This window comes from Myxine glutinosa, chromosome 5 (assembly GCF_964187855.1).
Source record: "Myxine glutinosa chromosome 5, kmMyxGlut1.1, whole genome shotgun sequence".
NCBI classification, from domain to species: domain Eukaryota; kingdom Metazoa; phylum Chordata; class Myxini; order Myxiniformes; family Myxinidae; genus Myxine; species Myxine glutinosa.
The window spans coordinates 174,047,891-174,069,111 of record NC_136265.1 but is presented as its reverse complement, the minus strand read 5'-3'; the positions used below and the strand labels follow the sequence as shown (position 1 = coordinate 174,069,111).

Here is a 21,221-nt window from a genome sequence, read left to right as displayed (position 1 = left end):
AAAAGGCAAAATATCAGAAATTGAAGGTTTTTTTATTTTAAACGATTCATATAAACATCCGTTGAATCATATTACAGGCAAATCATCAAAATCTAAACAGTATCTTTAGAATTTCAATAAAAGCCACATCACAGTTCATATCGGTAAATATTATTCCATCGTGTTTCAAATCGTGATCGATAAACTATGATCGTGATGGTGAATCGTGATCGATAATCGTGATCGATAATCGTGTTAACAATCGCTATGTCGTATGTACTCCCGATACGTGTACCAAATTCCCGATACGTGTAACTGTACCAAATCAACAGTTAAAAGGATTTTGAGCCGATAGCTGTTACGGCCTTGGCAAGATCGATGGAGACAGCGATCTGTTTTAGCGTATACACCACCCAAATAGCTATGTGGAATTCTCTCATGTAGAGATTAAACGTTACGGCTGTTACGGCCTTGGCAGGATCGATGGAGACAGCAATCTGTTAGCGTATACACCACCCAAATAGCTATGTGGAATTCTCTCATGTAGAGATTAAACGTTACGGCTGTTACGGCCTTGGCAGGATCGATGGAGACAGCAATCTGTTAGCGTATACACCACCCAAATAGCTATGTGGAATTCTCTCATGTAGAGATTAAACATTACGGCTGTTACGGCCTTGGCAAGATCGATGGAGACAGCGATCTGTTAGCGTATTCACTGCCCAAAATGGCTATGTGGAGATTAAACATTACGGCTGTTACGGCCTTGGCAAGATCGATGGAGACAGCGATCTGTTAGCGTATTCACTGCCCAAAATGGCTATGTGGAGATTAAACATTACGGCTGTTACGGCCTTGGCAAGATCGATGGAGACAGCGATCTGTTAGCGTATTCACTGCCCAAAATGGCTATGTGGAGATTAAACATTACGGCTGTTACGGCCTTGGCAAGATCGATGGAGACAGCGATCTGTTAGCGTATTCACTGCCCAAAATGGCTATGTGGAGATTAAACATTACGGCTGTTACGGCCTTGGCAAGATCGATGGAGACAGCGATCTGTTAGCGTATTCACCGCCCAAAATGGCTATGTGGAGATTAAACGTTACGGCTGTTACGGCCTTGGCAAGATCGATGGAGACAGCGATCTGTTAGCGTATTCACTGCCCAAAATGGCTATGTGGAGATTAAACATTACGGCTGTTACGGCCTTGGCAAGATCGATGGAGACAGCGATCTGTTAGCGTATTCACTGCCCAAAATGGCTATGTGGAGATTAAACGTTACGGCTGTTACGGCCTTGGCAAGATCGATGGAGACAGCGATCTGTTAGCGTATACACCACCCAAATAGCTATGTGGAATTCTCTCATGTGGAGATTAAACGTTACGGCTGTTACGGCCTTGGCAAGATCGATGGAGGCAGCGTTTATTACTCCCGCCAGGGAGTAACGCATTCACTCGTGTCCGTGTGTGTGTGTTCGTGTGTTTGTGAACAAGATATCTGGAAAAGTTCTGAACGGATTTGGATGAAAGTTGGTGGGATGATTGCGCTTGGGATAACGAAGAATTGATTAGTTTTTGGTGAAGCTCGGGATATTATTCCGGATCCAGGATTTTTTTGGGGAAATTTTTTTGCGAAAGATTTTTTCTGTTTTACTGCATTAAAGCTTTTATTCTTATTCTTAAATTATGTTTTTCTCCTCCAATTCCGAGATATATCAAAATTAATTCTCTGACAGTTAGGGCTTACTTTCTTTTTCATTTATTGTTTTGGGGAGAGGGGATGTTAAACAAAACGTATTATTCCAACTCAACCCACGGCGGGAGTATGCGCTCTACTGAGTGGCATTCTAGTTATACTTTTGATGAAGGACACTGTCTCAAGCCCCAGTCCCCATCACGGATGGGGCTCAGCGGTTTACCCGAGCCTCACGGCGAAGGGCAAGGTACACGCTGGCCCGTCCAGTGCAGCGCGCGTGCGGCCCCGGACATCGAAGGGCATTAAACGTTCATTAAACATTCATTAAAGGATTACGAAACGAAAAACATTGCGAAATTACGTTCACACCGTCACGTCAACCACTGCCGTGAACACATACATCGTCACAATAAGAACATCGTCACAATGAACGTTATGCGAACGTGAATGTTATGCGGGAGTCCAAACCTGAAAATACTGGAGACCAAAGCTGAAATTGGAAAAACTAAATACCCTATCTTACTCCTGGAGATCCCAGGATTACCCACCCAAAATATCGTTTCGATCGGTTGAGCCGTTTTTGCGGTACCTTTGAACAGACGGACAGACATTTGGTGAATTATAGTAAGATGGAAAATCATCCTGACTATGGGTATGATATTTGAGGCTGTGACCACTCTTTCTGCTGATAGTTCGACTGTGACATTATTAAATGGAGAAAGAGCCTGGAGGCACTGGCTGATTGCTTTAAGCTGTCCACTAGTCAGGGGGGTTATGCTGGTGTTCAGTGAGGCTAGAGCTGCTCCTACTGCTTCACGCTGCTCATACATCCATTGAAGCATGAATAATGTGCTGTTCCATCTTGTGTCGACCTCTTGAATGAGCTTCATTTTGGGCTTTCCCATCCGTTGCTGGATCGCGGACAGCTTATCTGTGGCATTTTGTGCTTGACCTGAAAAAAGCAACAGGTCTGCGAGACTGGCCTCAAATGTCATTCAACTCCATAGTTTGAGAAAGGGCTTTTTTTCACCACCACATTTAAGGCGTGGGCAAGGCATGGTATGTGTCGCATCTGAAGAAGATTAGCACACAGAGTCATGTTTGAAGCATGGTCTGTAATGAGACAGGTAACTTTATCCCTTATTCCCCACGACTCCAGCAAAACATTCTTGGCCTCTTTAATGTGCTCAGCTGGTATCATCATTGATGTAATAGCAAAGTTACAGCAAGATGTGCATCCACATTCATAGAGGTCCACATGTCAGATGTTAAATTCACAGAGTTAGCTCTCTTCACTTCAGCTATCACCTTTTCTCTGGTTTGCTGGTACCTTGCACCAACCATTTCCTTCAGTGCATGCCTTGTAGGAAGCACATGGTTGGGGTAAAGCTTCTGAACAAAGGCCCTGAAACCCTCGTCTTCCACCACTGAAAATGGCTGTGAATCCTTGATAATCATGTCCACCATAGCCTCATCAAGGTCCTTTTGTCTTCCGATTGAAATAAACAGATGAATAAATTAATTGTATTCCCTACTAAGCCATTATTAAATGCATATTACCTCTGAATAAAGATGATTTACTTTAGATTTATGATTTATTTATATAGGCATCGTGATTATTACTTCTGATTTTTGATATTACTTTGAATTCGTGATATTACTTCTGACACCCCGACCGTACCTTCTGACACCCCGACCGTACCCTCTGACCCCCCGACCGTACCTTCTGACACCCGGACCGTACCTTCTGACATCCCGACCGTACCTTCTGACACCCCGACCGTACCTTCTGACACCCCGACCGTACCCTCTGACCCCCCGACCGTACCTTCTGACACCCCGACCGTACCTTCTGACACCCCGACCGTACCTTCTGACCCCCTGACCGTACCTTCTGACACCCCGACCGTACCTTCTGACACCCCGACCGTACCCTCTGACCCCCCGACCGTACCTTCTGACACCCGGACCGTACCTTCTGACATCCCGACCGTACCTTCTGACACCCCGACCGTACCTTCTGACACCCCGACTGAGTTGTCTGACACACCGGTGCTCTGCGATTCCAATGTGATGACACCCACCGATGTGACTGACACAACTAGCATTGCCCCCTTTCCCGAACCCATGAACGAAGAATCCATAGTGTTTGCTAAAAAGCGAAGAGCACCAGTGCTAAGCAGTTTCGCTGGTGCTGCAAAGAAGGCGGTCATGGGCGGCACCATTCCCGGTGCACATGTGTTCCAGTGTCCCTCTGACATTCCCTCACTAACTGAGTATATGAATACCGTTGCCAACGATACCAGCGAGTCTCATTATGTAAATGAGCCGAAAAATATAAATTGTACCTCTCACCTGGAAGTTTTCGAGTGCGAATCCTCCAATGAAATTACTACCATTTCCGAGCTGGGGAATGGTTTTCCGCTTGTTTCCCCTTTAAATAACGAGCAGACTATGGATTCAATAAACGTTCCCACTTTACAAACGGGGCCGGTAAATCCGAGTTTGCTGGGATCTCAAACCGAAGCTCCAATCCCAGATACAAAAAATATCCACCAAAGTGTTAACGAGTGCTCACAGGAACACCTTGGGAAACTTGTGAAGGTGCCTCCGGACAAGATCGCGGGGGCAGCAGGTAATACCCCAGAACCTGACGACATGTTATCTGACGTGTCTGAGTCCGAGGATGACATTGAGGCAACCGAGTTGTCACAATCCGTGACAGGTCACTCACAGGTATCCCCTCAACTCATTTTTACCTTCCTTAACGAAACGTATTGTCACCGTAACATCGTAATTAAAGACTATTTCCCTGACTTGGCTGCATTCATTTGCACCGCAAAGTCAATGATCAAAGCACATGAGGCTTTTGACCTGACGAGATCTCAATTCCACAGATTAAGAAACTTTGTTACTCGAGCAGGTACGGTGTGTTCCCAAGCACAGGTCGATTTCATTAACACGGAATGAAAAACATTTCCTTTGCGACCTTAAATATGAATGGTGGGGGTGCAAGTCACCTCCGTCAGACCCAAGTTAAAAACTTGTTTGATCGTAAAAAGTCAAATGTTCTTTTACTGCAAGAGACCCACATCACACATCACATCACACCTAACGTGGAACATGACTGGTGCCAAACTTTCAAAGGGCAATGCTATTTTAGCAATCTGTCAGCCTCATCTGCTGGGGTTGGGTTTTTTCTAAAGCCAGGTCTAGCTTTCGAGTCTTGCTATTTTCATGAAGTCATAAAAGGCCGGCTTATTTCCCTTCAACTCGTACATCAAAACTTCCGCTGCGCCATTTTTAATGTGTACGCACCCAGTGAGAGCAGGGATCGAAAGGCCTTCTTCACCTCCATGGTAAACCACCTGAAATCAGTTGATCTCGACCAATGTGTGTGCATTGGTGGTGACTTTAATTGCACCTTAGACCCTTCGAAGGACAGAAATTCTGCAGAACCTCACCCCGAGTCCCATGCGGATCTATCCCGTTTCTTTAAGACGGCCGGTCTACTGGATGTTTGGCGATTGCATCACCCCAACGTAGCCCAGTATACCTGGTGTCGATGTGCCAATGGTCGGGTGTCGTTGGCAAGACTCGACCGCTGGTACATTAATGTACCCTTTAGGAACGTCGCGGTCTCTTCAGGTTGTTTTCCGTCAGTGTTTTCAGACCACCATATGGTAACCTTAGATCTTTCTTTTCCTCGACCAACATGCAGAAATAGTTACTGGAAGTTTAACGTTAAACTGTTAGAAGATAGTTTATTTACAGATTCCTTTCGTGATTTCTGGGCTGAAATGAGTACAAAAAAAATCTTCTTTCTCCTCAATTAGTCTTTGGTGGGACAACCTAAAGACCCAAATTCGAGTATTTTGTCAACAATTTAATTCGCACTGTACCAATGTAAAACATATCACGATGGCTTGCTTAGAAGCAGATATCTTAAGGTTAGAGGGCAAGCTGGCCAATGAGAGCAACGCAGTGAACTATCGGTTGCTACTCGAGAAGAAGGCCCAATTAAGGGATTTGATCCATGAAAAAGCAGCGGGCACACTGGTTAGGCTAAGAATACAGAATATCAAGGTTCCAGATACCCCAACTAAGGCTTTCTTTCATCTAGAAACTGTAGCTAAACCAACACGACTTATATGTTCGGTTTTGGACCCAGGGGGGAAACGTTGGGCCTGGTTATCGTTAAAACGTTAAAACGTTCATTGGGAGTTTCTTTCACCCGTCATCGTTTGATTCACAATCTTATGCACCTCCAATGTATTAATAAAATAATTTAAGACCAACATCGGCCCGCACGGGCCTGGTTATCTTCAACAAAATGCGTCACCAAACACCGGACCCAATGAGAGTCGAGCATTTGCAAAAAATATTTCTAAAATGAAATCACTCAATGGTGGCGGCCATCGGCCGGATGTGGAAGTTTGCATAAAACAATTGCAAAAAAGTTCAATAGGAGTTTGTTTCACCCGTCGTTCTATGATTCACAATCGAATGAAACCTCTAATTAGTAATTAAAATACGTTAAGACCAACCTCGTTATCTTCAACGAAAATCGTCATCAAACACCAGAACCAATGAGATTCGAGCATTTGAAAAAATATTATTACGCGTTTCGGAGGGTGAAAACGGACGGTCAAATATTCTAACATTGACGAATAATTATTTTTTAGGAATCTCGCGGCCGTACGGGATCGTTTTTCACGGCCAGAAATACGGTATAAGCGGTTTACATATTTAGTTTAGAAATACGGATAGTTTTTCACGGCCGGAAATATCCGAAGTTGAGACGGAATTCACCGAATTAATCACTGCAAGCTAACGTCTTCTGGTGGAGGAAGCTGCCGTGCCCGGAGAGTCAGAGAACCAGCCCTGGCGCCTGACAGCGACTGAAGTTAGAAGACGACACACATACGGTACTGTGAAAACGTATGTTAAGCCCAGTTAAAATTTCTTAAAATAGGCCCTAAGCTAGCACATCGTATAGTTACTTCCTTAAGCTTCTTCTGACATTTATTGTATGCAGGTATTGCCATTGGGGAGGACTCTCTGCTCTTCTCTTTTACCAAGTCTTACCAGGTACGGTACCTACTACACCTACCTACTACCAACTACCTACCTACCTACTACCAACTACCTAACCTACTGATGCCATGGTGATGGGTAAAATAGTGGCAAGAGGTATACAGGTATTGGGGAGGACTCTCTGCTCTTCTCTTTTACCAAGTCTTACCAGGTACGGTACCTACTACACCTACCTACTACCAAGTACCTAACCTACTGATACCATAGTGATGGGTAAAATAGTGGCAAGAGGCTTTGGCTTCGCCGGCTCATTGCGGCTTTGCAGTCGGGTACTAGTACATTGGAGGTGCATAAGAATGTGAATCAAACAATGACGGGTGAAAGAAACTCCTAATGAACGTTTTAAATTTGTTATGCATACTTCCACATCCGCAAGATGGCGGCCTCCACTGCGCTTCGGAATTCTCGAGCCAAGGCATAATCAGGTTTTCAACATAATACATACGCGTTCATTGACAACACCGGCTTTGCCGGCTATTATCTTTTTTCTTAAAACAAAAATTTGTATAAAACTGTGATCCTTTAAGGTTCAGTAATGCGCCCCTCTGATGTCTACGCCCGAGGCGGCTGCAAAGTTGGCCTAATGGTAGCGCCGGCCCTGGGTGCAAAGGATCCGATGGTGACCTTCGCCCCCATAGCCATCGGCCATGCCTAGCCCAGGAGAATTAAAGATGTTGCATTGAATGGAACAGGGTTGCTTGCGTTGTCTGAGGTAAGCTGCTCGCTTCCGAGGAGAGCTATTTGCATCCGAGGAGATTCACACACAGTTGCGGCCCCCAGATTTTTCCTGCAATGACCAGGTTCAAAATCCAAAGGGATGTGTTGATATCAGAGTCAAGGAGGCGCTGTAGTTCGGCTGTAACCTGGTCCCGGAGGGACAGAAGCATTCTTCGCTGGGGTTGAATGACTGATGCCACAGCAGAGTTGACTGTCGACTGGTGTACAAAGTGGGTTGATGCACCCTGAGCCTGTCAACAATGCAGGAAATGTGTAGTGCCAGGCGGTCATGACCTGCAGGATGTCAGTGCCACCACAGGAATCAGCCCGCTAAATGCAGACGTGGAATACGTCCAGCCCCATCAGATTGGCACCTGTTGTGATGATGTAGAAAATTGAAGGTACACCAGTGTGGTAGTTTTTGTACCAGACAGGTCGGCTGGCAGTGCCCAGCACGGTAAATTTGGTCTTGCCATAACGTGACAGGGCCGTCGAAGTCAGTTTCAGGGGAATGCGTAAATTTTGTTGACATAAGTTGTCTCATTTAGAAGCGAGACTTTGGCACCTGTGTCAACCATTAGCGGAATCAAAATGGCATTCACAGGTTTCAAATGAAGACTGACTGGGGCACTGTGAAACACCGGGATGACAGTTCATAGCTGAATTGGGATTCAGACCAAGGCTAGACCGATTAAAGATGAGTGTGTGTATCGCTAGGCCATCCTGACAGCTCATGGTAGCACTTGAGATGCACTCTTGAAGTATTGCTTATAATGCTAGTTGCGCTTATAATGCTAGTATCCCTCTGGACAGGCCATAATTTATTTTTAAATTAATATCATTAAGTGACACGTTGCTAAATTAATATTCTCAGTTTTATTTTGAGCATCTCTTACGCAATATAATGGGACCCCAAGTGGAGGAAAAGTCATAAAGAGGAAAGCTCGCAGTCACAGCATCTGGGCGAGTATGAACTCATTCTGTTGATTTCTGGAGCTGCCCCTAAAAAAATATATTCTGGATCCACCCATGGTATTCCCTTGATTTCTCGACCCTCACCCTTTTTTTTTTTTAAGTCCTGGATCCATCCCTGGTATTCTCTTGATTGATAGAGCCCCCTTTAAAAAAAATCCTGGATCCATCCCTGGTATTCCCTTTATTTCTAGAGCCCCCTTTAAAAAAAAATAATCCTGGATCCACCCACGGAATTCCCTTGATTGCTGGAGTGCCCCTCCCCCCTTAATTTTTTTTGGGATCCATCCACTGTATTTCCTTGTTTTCAACTCCCCCCCCCTGCACTTTAATCCCTGGATCCACCCCTGGTATTCTCTTGATTGCTGAAGCCCTCTTAAAAAATCCTGGATCGGTGGGATTGCTAGAGCCCCCCTCCCCCTTTAAATATTTTTTTGGATTCATCCACTGCATTTCCTTGTTTTCAACCCCCCTCCCCCAACTCCCTTTTAAAATAAATTCCTGGATCCACCCCTGGTATTCTCCTGATTGCTGGAGCCTCCTTAAAAAATCCATGGAATTCCCTTGATTGTTAGAGTCCCCCTTTAAAATATCCTGGATCCACCCATGGAATTCCCTTGATTGCTAGAGCCCCCCTCCCTTAAAATTTGTTTTTTTGATCCACCCACTGTATTTCCGAGTTTTCAAACCCCCCACCCCCTTTTATTTATTTATTCCTGGATCCACACATGGTATTCCCTTGATTTATAGAGCCTCCCTTAAAAGTTCTGAATCCACACATGGTATTCTCTTGATCAACAGAGCCCCCCTCCCTTTAAAAGAAATCCTGTAATCGACCCATGGCATTCCCTTGATTGTTAGAGCCCACCTTAAAAAAAAAATCCTGGATCTGTGTATCACATCACATTAGACACAATCATTAAGCCTAATGTTGGCTTAACTGTGCAGGTGGATATCTTGAGATCTTAGGGTCCTGAATTCAAGCCCCTGTCAGCCCGTTTAATTAACACCAGGTGGGTTGACTCAGCCTGTCATCCTACCGAAGGTGGCAAAATGAGTACCAGATGACTAGTTATGGAGAGGCATTGCATCAGCGGCAGCCACGCCCACAGAAAATGATGCAACCAGCAGCCACAGGCTGCACATGAACCACCATGGCACCTTCTTGCAAAAGAAACACCGGCGAATGAAAAGGCGATTACGAGTCATATCAGGGACTCGTATCTGCAACAACAATTTTTTTTTTGCAACTTTTCACTTCTTTTCATGAAGAATCTTCTCTCTCCGAGGTAAAGCCACCGCTCGTGATATGGCGCATGGAAATAATGATTAATTGCGGGAACTTACTGAAACAAGTACACTCTATATACAGTATTACACCATTTTGGTGCTGGCAGGATGGATTAGAGGTACGCATACTTGTGTCTAAGCGGTCTAGTCTGGGTTTGAATCTAAACTATAAAATGTCATCCTGGCATTTCACAGGCAGGGAGATACATCAATGTGTGCACCGTCCCTCAGGTGGACATTAGGTCAGAGGACCCGACCCGTCTACCAGCACTGGTCATTGATGGACGTTGAAGATCCCTCGGTGTCTTTAGCGAAGATTAGGCGAATCATCACCGGCATCCTAAAACAAATTTTTAAATTCCTGCTCTGACCTATAGGGGTCACTACATCAGTGGTACCGGTGTGTTGCTCCCGGAAATGACGCAAATAAGGACAGTCATCAGGAGTTGCACAAAAATAAATGAATTGAGTAACTGGATATTTCAATATTATCTTAATGATGATAAAACAAAAGTGAGTTTGGTCTGTTATCATCATATTTCATGGATAATGGGTATTGGATGCATATTGACCCTGGAGTCAATTAGGAGTCCACCTGCAGGTAGCCATCATCTCTGGGAGGTGACTATACAGTATACAGTTGATGCAGTGCCCCCTTTAAGTTAGAGCAGGAATTTGTAATTTGTTCAGGTTTCTGGCGAAACCTCACCTACTTTGTCGCAAGACACGGCGGAATTTTGAATGTCCTCCCATTGATGCCAGCAGATGGGTCCCCAGGTTAATGTCCATCAAGGGACGGCATATTTTGTGATGTCACTGCCTGCAAAGCAACAATTGCAATAGGTAATCATTGGTAAGCACCTAAAAATCATCAACCCAAATGTGGCACGACCCACGTCTGCTCTGAGTCTGGGAGGTTTGAACCCCAGCCAAGCCTTTCAAAATGGTACTTCTTCCTTGCTTGATGCTCAGCATTTTAAAAGGATAGAGCACAAGCATATAACTATAGGTTGACAACCATTTTGTACATAGTGTAGCAGCATAGCAAACCTGTTGTGCATTTTGTGATACAAGCACCAAATTTGGCACAAATGTACATTAATATGTTGCGAACATTTTCAGATATTGGGCCACTTGAAATTCCGTAATTTTTTTTTTCAAATTTTTTCAAATTTCGTAATTTCAAATTTTTCGGGTGACACCGTCACAATTTCGGTCTTCGAGGCCGGCCGATATAGTGGGGCGGCTTAGCCCAAATATTCAAAAGAATTGTGCATTTTGTGATACAAGCACCAAATTTGGCACAAATGTACATTAATATGTTGCGAACATTGTGTGGTCAGCAATGAAGACGAGAGTCTGAATTACATGTATGCAAAAGACCTTGTGAACCAGTGAAGCAAATACACGGGTAAGCATGAATTAAATCTAGGGCATGATATAATTTCCATGATGTTTACCTCTACACTCAATGGTGGAAGGAGGTAATGTTTTGATCCCAGCTTGTCTGTATGTCTGTTTGTCTGTTAGTCCACAAAATTCCAGACAAAGCTTGTAGTAGTGGTAGTTGTAGTGGTAGTGGTGATAACAGAAATTGTTATATAGAACTGAACTTATATTATTATTATATGCAGAAAATAACTTCATTTCTATATGCCCTGCAGTGGACAGGTTAATTGGTTTATGCACTGAAGGGGTCACCCTGGTGTGCACTGCTGTGTTCTGCCTCACTGAGTTGTTCAGGTATGATGTACTCAGCACAAGCTTCCGGTCGGCCCGGAGGTGGGGGTGCGGGGCCTGTCACGGAACGTCAAAACAAACGGCCTGCCGGGGCCGCCCAAAAGTCGGGCGTGAGGGGCGCGTCCACTAATGGAACGCCTCTCGCTTCCCAGATCGAGGGCCACGTGGTCAGGAGAACCTCGTCCCTTCCGGTCACACTTTGCCTATCGGCCGGCCTCGAAGACCGAAATTGTGACGGTGTCACCCGAAAAATTTGAAATTACGAAATTTGAAAAAATTTGAAAAAAAAATTACGGAATTTCAAGTGGCCCAATATCTGAAAATGTTCGCAACATATTAATGTACATTTGTGCCAAATTTGGTGCTTGTTTCACAAAATGCACAATTCTTTTGAATATTTGGGCTAAGCCGCCCCACTAACAGGCAATCTTAAACCTTCAAACAATTAAGTTTGTAAAAAAAGATGCCTTTTCAATTTAATACAGGAAAGGGAAGGCAGAATCATAGGTAGTAGGTTGTAGACAGCAACCGCTCAGGGTAGTACTACCGTGCTGGCTTAGGAGCGTTCAAGTGGTGCCCGGAACCATCTTACAGTCTTACACTCTCTGTGTCAGGATTGCTGGTCTTACTTTCTGTCTCACTCAAACTTACAGCTACCACAGCATCTGGGCGAGTATGAACTCATTCTGTTGCTTTCTGGAGCTGCCCCTAAAAAAAATAATTCTGGATGCACCCATGGTATTCCCTTTATTTCTAGAGACCCCTTAAAAAAAAAAATCCTGGATCCACCCCTGGTATTCTCTTGATTGCTGGAGCCCCATTAAAAAATCCTGGAACCACCGATGGAATTCCCTTGATTGCTAGAGCCCCCCTCCCCCTTTTAATTTTTTTTGGGGTCCATCCACTGTATTTCCTTGTTTTCAAACCCCCCATCCCCATTTTTTTTTATTCCAGGATCCACCCCTGGTATTCTCTTGATTACTGGAGCCTGCTTAAAAACCCACGGAATTCTCTTGATTGCTAGAGCCCCCCTCCCCCTTTAAATATTTTTTTGGATTCATCCACTGTGATTTCCTCGTTTTCAAACCCCCCATCCCCATTTTTTTTAAATTCCTGGATCCACCCCTGGTATTCTCTTGATTGCTGGAGCCCCCTTAAAAACCCATGGAATTCCCTTGATTGCTAGAGCCCCCCTCCCCCTTTAAATATTTTTTTGGATTCATCCACTGTATTTCCTTGTTTTCAAACCCCCCATCCCCATTTTTTTTTTAATTCCAAGATCCACCCTGGTATTCTCTTGATTGCTGGAGCCCCCTTAAAAACCCACGGAATTCCCTTGATTGCTAGAGCCCCCCTCCCCCTTTAAATATTTTTGGGATTCATCCACTGTATTTCCTCGTTTTCAAACCCCCCATCCCCATTTTAAAAAAAATTCCTGGATCCACCCTTGCTTTTCTCTTGATTGCTGGAGCCCCCTTAAAAACCCACGGAATTCCCTTGATTGCTAGAGCCCCCCTCCCCCTTTAAATATTTTTGGGATTCATCCACTGTATTTCCTCGTTTTCAAACCCCCCATCCCCATTTTTAAAAAAATTCCTGGATCCACCCTTGCTTTTCTCTTGATTGCTGGAGCCCCCTTAAAAACCCACGGAATTCCCTTGATTGCTAGAGCCCCCCTCCCCCTTTAAATATTTTTGGGATTCATCCACTATTTCCTCGTTTTCAAACCCCCCATCCCCATTTTTTTTTAAATTCCAGGATCCACCCTTGCTTTTCTCTTGATTGCTGGAGCCCCCTTAAAAACCCACGGAATTCCCTTGATTGCTTGAGTTCCCCTTAAAAAAAATCCTGGATCCACCCATGGTACTTACTCCCTTGAGTAAGTACCGGGCTAGCTTCAACCTGTCTTTCTCACTAACAACCACCATACATTTTTTCTTCTCTTTCATTTAAGGCCTGGCCTCGATGAGGGCTGTATAGTCTGTGCCTGGAGCCTTCAACATAAAAAATAAAAATAAAAAGGAATAATAGGTACGGGAAGGTGTGCTCTTCACGAGTTTATTCCCTGTCCGGGTTTGAATCCAGAGATGACATAGATAATAAAACTGGTGCATTTCAAATGAGAAAATATCCTTTTGAGACCGTTAAGCCGGCCATGTTGGCAGTTTTGCGGAAGTTATAAGATGCCAGTGTCTTTCCAGCAAGAGCGAGCATTCGTGCATTGATTGGGTAATGGATTTTTGGCTGCCAGTTGAGTGACGTTTGTTCATCTTATCTGTTCTGTAGATTCTCCAAGTTACCAGTTGGACCGACGACCTGTATCTCGTCGATTGCTGGAGCATACAAAACATTTTTCATTTATTGATGAATCAATTAATTGATAATTTATTTATTTCCATTAATTAATTCATTTTCAAAAAGTTACAGATTCGGATGAAGCAGTTGTGGTTTAGGCAAGCCATTTACTCCCCCTCAGAGGTAGCACACTCACCTATGACCTGCCCTGCCTCGGTTCAATTCCCTTACTGACTCTAAACGGTCATTCCCAGGCTGGGAGGTGAATCGACGAGTATGCTGCCCTTCGGAGGAGAAGCCAAGCGGGCACGTCCATGTTCCACCATTCACTTGGGAAGGTAAACAGTCCCAAGTTGCTTTTTTGGATACAATGTCTAGACTCGTGGACCGGCTAGAAAGAGTAGGCCTTTAGCATCCTGATTCCAAAATTATTGCCTGAATCTACAGGCGCGTTGCATCGGCAGCACAGTCGCACCTCAGCAGTGACTCGGCCTCAGTTACGATGCAACCAGAAAGACCAAATTGACGAATTAATCCTGTCAAGAATACGGTTGTAGTAGCTGTACTGTTGTGAATACTGTTGAATACTAGTGTGTAGTGTGGTTGGCAGCCTCGTGGACTCGGAGTTCGAGGGGGAGCAGGGCTTAACCCCCCCTTAGTACGTCGACGAACCTGAGATCCGCAACAATACATTTGATAGCTATTAGTTCTGTAGACCGTAGCACTCCCACTTTGAAAATGGCTGACATGTAGGGTCACCTGACTAATGTGGCCACGTTTGCTTGGTGGAGCCCACATGGCTACAATACACAAGGTTAATTGTGCATATTTGAGCTCAACTTTCTTCCACACACAATTATGACCCTTGTCACATATATAAAGGAATTTTCATGTATCTACACCTTGAGATCTGTATGATTGACCTGTGTAGCAAGCAGATCCTGTTATAGTCCATTATTCGAGACACAAACACAGGCAAGTGGTCTACTCAAGTGTTCTTCAACTATTTCCATGCTTCAAAATTAACTGCAGGTCTTGCTTTCAAACCACTTGGCTATTTTAAGCCTCTGTGGTTCCACAGAATAATCTTGAGAGTAATTGAGACAAACAGTGCAAGATCGACCCAAAGACAAGTTGCAAGGTTAGGCCTGGGGAATCACCCGTTCTGCTTGTACAGTGAGGGCATACTCCGACTGCTGTATCACTCCATTCTGTTCCCTCCTCCGAGGCTTCCTGCAGGGAAAGATTTAAAGGCGTTGTGAGACAACCAATCATCTTCACTGTCTCAGTTTAGTATAAATTTGGTCAATAATTAAAGTGTATATTTTGTTGTACACCGCTCCTGTCTTATTCCATCTCCAGGCGCTGCATGACGTCATCGCTGGGCACCGAAGGGGGGTTACAGATTACAGATTTTCAAGAAGTTACAGATTCGGATGAAACAGTGGTGGTTTAGGTATGCTATTAGCCAATTTATTAAGAAATTAAATATTTTACGATTATTATTTATTTATTTTAATTAATCCATTAATCAATCAATTATTGTACACCGCTCCCTCCCAATTCCGTCTCCATATGCTGCATGACGTCATCGCTGGGCACCGAAGGGGGTTACAGATTACAGATTTTCAAGAAGCTACAGATTCGGATAAAACAGTGGTGGCTTAGGTAAGCTATTAGCCAATTTATTAATAAATTATTTTACGATTATTATTTATTTATTTTAGTTATTTATTTAATTTCTCATCTGGACAATATCTCAGGCACCGTTTGAGCTCGGAAGCTTATATTTGGAAACGACAATGAATGAATGATTTGGCTATAAAGGGTATTTTTCATTTATTGATTAATCAATTAATTGATAATTTCTTTATTTTCATTAATTATTTAATTTTCAAAAAGTTACAGATTCGGATGAAGCAGTGGTGGTTTAGGTAAGCCATTAGCCAATTGATTAAGAAATTAATTATTTTATGATTATTATTTATTTATTTTAATTAATCAATCAATTATTGTACACCGCTCCCTCCCAATTCCATCTCCATGTGCTTCATGATGTTAACGCTGGGTGCCCAGGCAATGTCGCATGCTGGAAGATAAATTATTTATTTATTTATTTGGCATGGGGGTGTTGTACTCCAATCATATTGGCCAGCCGCGTGCAGTGTACTCTGGTCATTTTCGTGCTCTACTTGTTTTCATTTTTCTTGCGAAGAAAAGGAATCGCTTCTTCGAATTTTTGCTGTTTTAATAGTTCACCTGACAATGTTGGCTCTGTAATATAAAATGGGTACATGACAGGAAGGTGGGGAAATATTCCCTCCCAGTACAAGCTCATCGGTCCGGGTTGTACGAGCATGTTCAGTATTCTGTATATCTGCACCAGAGGTCTCTGGCTGATTTCAAATTAAAGATGAATCGTCTCAAGTGGGACAGACGCTCGTCTTCCGATAGAGGGCGGTCATAGTCGGGCTGTATGTTGATTTTAAGTTTGATTAGAGGGAAAATTAGGGGCCCGTGGGGGCTGAAAGGCCTGATAACATGATTGCATTCACACAGTGAAAACTATGGAGGATCAGCAAGTCCTGAATTGATGAAAAATATTCCATTAGTTTTTGTCCAGTGAAAGGATCCTTAAATCCTTCTAGACCCTAAAGGAGTGTAAAGGGTCTAAAGTGTTGAAAGTCTTAAAAGGACTAAAAAAGGTCTTCAGGTGTCTAAAAGTCCAAGGGATCTAAAGGGTGTAAAGGTCTAAAGGATCAATAGGGGCTTAAAAGGGTCATAATGGGTCGAAAGGTCTCAATGTTCTATAGGGGTTTAAAAGGGTCTAAGAGGTCTAAGGTCTAAGAGGTCTAAGGGGTACATTCCAATAGTAGTTAGGGTCTAAACGATCTAAAGGGTGTAAAGATCGAAAGTGTCTTAAAGGATCAGCAAGATCAGCAAAAATTCTAAATAATCTAAAGGTCTACAAGTGTAAGGGGTCTATGGAGTCTATAGGGGTTTAATGGGTTAAAAGGAGTCTTCAAGTCTGTGGGGTTTAATGTGTCTAAGGGGTCTAAAGGGTATATTCCCAAAGTAGTTAGGGTCTAAAGTGGTCTAAAGGGTGTAAGGGTCCAAAGGGTCTTAAAAGGTCGAATGGGGTTAAAACGGTCTAAGCAGTCTCACGGGTCTAAAGTGTTCAGGGTCTAAATGGTGTAAAGTGTTGAAAGGGTCTTCAAAGGACGAAGGCTAAAAGTGACTAAAAAGGACAAAGGACTGTGCCCTCTCTATTTTTTTTTTATGCCTCTGCCGACAAAGTCGCCGGGGGCATTATGTTTTTGTGTTGTCCATCCGTCCATCCTTCCGTCCTTCCGTCTGTATGGGCTAAACCTCGTTTTTCTCAGCAACCATATGTTATGTCTGATTCATATGTCAACCATATGTCTGATTGAGACGATACTTTCAGGGTAGGAGTGGCACCCATGCAGAATGTTTTTATGATAATTGTGATGTCATAGGTCACGTGGTATGGCAGCCATATTGGATTAAAAGCAAAGAATTAAAATATTATTTCTCGGAAACCACTGAATGGAAATTTTTTAAACTTGGTCCATTGTCAAGTACTCCCAATGGGGAACAAAAGCATGACAATGATGACATCATAGGTGAAGTGGGATACCAGCCAAAAAGTTTTAATCGAATTCCTTATCCTAAAAATCTGAAATTGCATGCACATGATCGATGACGCATTTGTATTGAAATATTAAATTTATGACATCATAGGTCACATGGTTTGGCAGCCATATTGGATTGAAGGAAAATATTAAATCATTATATCTCTGAAACCGCTCACCCTATCGATGCAAAATTTTACAAATATCATCTAACAGCACTGTTGAATATAGTTTTAAAATGATGATGTCAAAGGTCACATGGTTTGACAGCCATCTTCGATAGAAAAACGAACCTTATCTGATCAACACGAAACTTCACAAACGTGATCCCCTACCCATACATATGCAGAGTGATGGCATCTACCCATTGTGGGACTATGCGGAGGCATATTGGTGCCACAGTCGCATTGTTATAGTTTACAACTTATCTTGCATAATATTTATAACCATTTAGATTAGATAAATAACAACACCTTTTGTCATATAACCCATTAGCCGTGTTCGTCAGATCGTGAAAGCACAATTTCACAGATCGAATGGCTAGGCCTGATGTTCGAGCCATGATTCGGCAAGGAATTTGCAATTCTGGCAAGGTGCTGACTCACAATGGCCTACTCTTCTCAAAAGATAACGTGGGATCCTTAACATCTAGCAGTTAATGTATAAAGATCATATGGGCTAGCCAATGTTGGGCCTGCCTGAGAAGTGCCAACATGACCGTTTGTAGTCAGGCCAGGATTCAAACCCAAACTACACAATTCAAAGGCAAGTATTCTACATCTGTGACATCAATTGTCAGTTGGAATGATTTATTAGTAGCAAGCTAAAAACACCCTTTTTGAAGGGATTCTTCATGGAAATGTTAGATTTATAGCAGGACATCTGTATTTCAAACATTATTACCTCTGTCACCAAAGGTTGATGGAGGTTATGTTTTTACCCCTGTCTATCTGTCTGTCTGTGAGCAGAATATCTCAAAAAGTTGTCGATGGATTCGGACAAAATTTGGTGGACAGGTTTGGTGTGTGACAAGGAAGAATTAATTTGATTTTGGTGAAGATCGGAGTCTGGATCCGGCCTATCAGGAAGATACAAAACATAACCTGTTCAGCTTGGTGGAGGTATACATACCGAGTGCCGTTCTGGTTCAATATATGTGACGTCACATAGCTGCTTCTCTATCATCATCCATGAGTGTGGTCTTTTAGGATCACTTTGCTTCATTTGAGGCAGCGCAAGAAAGACCATGGTGCAGAAACGCTCCAGCTTTGCCAAGAGCATGTGTGTGCTCCCTCTCTCCCAAGGTGGGATGACGGTTGAGGTGGAGGTGGTGGGGGCATGCAATATGAGGTTGCATTGGATGATAAAAGCCTTTCACTGTGACAGTCCAAACATCTCGCCTTGCATGCTGCGCTATTTTATATCTGTCTTGCCTTTGATTTTGACAATGACGCATTTCCGTTCAGACTTTGGTGCAGCAGAGCTGAGTCATAAGCTCGCAAAAGGTTTCAGATCGGCAGGAGCTTCATCAGCTCCGTTGGGGGCTCCAGCAACACAAGAATGTCCTCTCGACGGCCACGTGGCCGCCGAGGTGTCCGATTTGATGACAAGTTGTGGGATCAAACCCAAGCCTTGGGGTCTGGATTGAATGAAACTTTAGGTAGGAGATCACTGCACTTTGCACATCAGAAACAACAATCAGTGTATCCATTAAAGGAGACATCATTTTCTTACGCAAGGGAAGGAGGGCCGACAGGTCTACAGGACTGGTAGGGAGTGGAGGTTGTGTACTTGTGTACACACAAATTGTGGTGGTTAATTATTTAATATGTATGCGTATTTTTTTCGAGTTTTGTTTCTATTATTTATTTATTTTCAGGGACCTCAGGCTCCTGGTAGTGATTAAACGCTGTCTGGGTTTATTTCAATTAAAGGTCGGCTCTTTTATTTGCGGAATTGTCGCAGAAGGTATCTTTCAAGTCCTTGTACATAGAACCACCTTTAAAGGCCATTTTCCCCCGCAGAGCAGGGGTTAGCCTTTTTCGGGCACCGTGGTCGCATTTTTGAAGCAATGTTTTATGGCCGGATGCCCTTCCTGCCGCCAACCCTGTTAGTCGCCTATTGCGACACACAGGGAATTACCAGTGAACTGGTACTGAATTTGCCGACTTCGGAAGGATGACAGGCTGAGTCAACCCCCCTGGTGTTAATTCAGCGATCGACCGGGATTCAAACCCAGGATCCTAGGATCCCAAGCCACACCCAAACCGCTAAGCCAACACCAGTATCGTATATATGGTATATTAATTGTTTGGTCTGATAAGGTACTGCAGAGGTAGTGCACATTCCTTTGATCCGTTTAGTCTGGGTTCGATTAACGAAACGACTATAAAATGTTTGATTGGTGCTTCGCAGAAAAACTTTGGCAAAAAATCTTTCCTCATGCAGCAGACCCAACTGGAAGGTAAGAATAATTATTGGGGCACCATTCAACTCAAGAGATTAGCTACATTATCCTTATTATAGTGTGTCATGCTTGTGGATTTGGGTAATTTGTCCAAAATGCCTGTTATATATCGGCACCCTATAATACTAGAGAATCTGTCCAGTTGATTACTACCTTCACCACCGAAGGTAGACGGAGGTTATATTTTCACACCTGTCTGTCTGTGAGCAGGATATCTCAAAACGTTATCGATGGATTCGGGTAAAACTTGGTGGACAGCTTGGGTTTATCACAGAACAAATCGATTAGATTTTGCTGAAGATCCGGATCCAGATCCGGATCCGAGAATTATTAAAGAGATTCTTCACAATTGAGAGATAGGGCCGAAAATTATGTGGAGCATGATATTTCAAAAAGTTTTGGACGGATTCGGACAAAATTAGGTGGATGAGTTGGTTAGGCGACAAGAACAAGCCGATTCGATTTTGGTTAAGTCCTGGATCCAGATCCGGCCTATCAGTGGGATACAAAACATAAACTGTTCAGCCTGGTGGATGTATCCTCTCGACTGAGTTCCATTCTCGTTTTATTTGTACCATTAACTTAATGTAACATATCATCACATATATTTTAAAGAAGACATTTCACAAATCAGCAGTGACCAGAAAACAATCTTGTAACAAAAACCTTTGAAGGGTTTAAATTTAAAATAGGCAGCATCTGAAAATACAAAGCCAGTCCTTGTCCGCTTTGTAACCAGACTTCTTACATATGCTAAACATGATGAAAACAGCGGAAAAAAAATACAAAAACATTCATGATTTTAGGTGACCTTGACCCTTTGACCTCAAAAGCAATAGGATTCTGTGACCCAATATGCAAACCCTGCTCAAGTTTCAAGTCAATCGGATGAAAATTGATGATTTTATGCGACTATGATTTTTCACTTTGTGATATTTTAAAAAAACAATTGGCTTCTAGCTTTTGATTGGTGAATCAATTCAGTGACCCAATATAAAAATTCTTAAAACTTCAGGTCAATCAGATGAAAGTTGACGATTTTATGCAACCTTGACCTTTGACCTTTTGAACAAAAAAAAAACAAAACAATGAAAAAAATCGTCTTTTAGCTTTTGATTGGAGATCCAATTGACTAGCCCAATATGCGAATTCCTAAAATTTCAGGCCAATTGGAAGAAAAGTGACGATTTCTTGTGATGCTGACCTTTGACCTTTTGATGTTTTGACCAAAATATTAATTTGTTTTCTCCATATTCTCATAATAAAGCTTTCCTGAAAATTTGATGTTAACAGCTCAAATGGTAAAAACG

The 21,221-nt window shown here is 43.1% G+C and overlaps 3 protein-coding genes across 3 annotated transcripts in view; all 3 read right to left on the bottom strand.

Annotated features, from left to right (window-relative positions):
* The window catches only part of DTD1 (D-aminoacyl-tRNA deacylase 1), a 903,613-nt gene that overhangs the window by 348,039 nt on the left and 534,353 nt on the right, over window positions 1-21,221 (bottom strand). The window lies entirely within an intron of this gene.
* The window catches only part of BTBD7 (BTB domain containing 7), a 643,025-nt gene that overhangs the window by 287,566 nt on the left and 334,238 nt on the right, over window positions 1-21,221 (bottom strand). The window lies entirely within an intron of this gene.
* The window catches only part of LOC137428206 (uncharacterized), a 43,110-nt gene continuing 35,429 nt past the window's right edge, over window positions 13,541-21,221 (bottom strand). Inside the window, exon 5 of the mRNA XM_078779097.1 lies at window positions 13,541-15,024. Coding sequence (XP_078635223.1) covers window positions 14,934-15,024 — 91 coding nt within the window. The 3' untranslated portion in view covers window positions 13,541-14,933. The remainder of the gene's footprint in view (window positions 15,025-21,221) is intronic.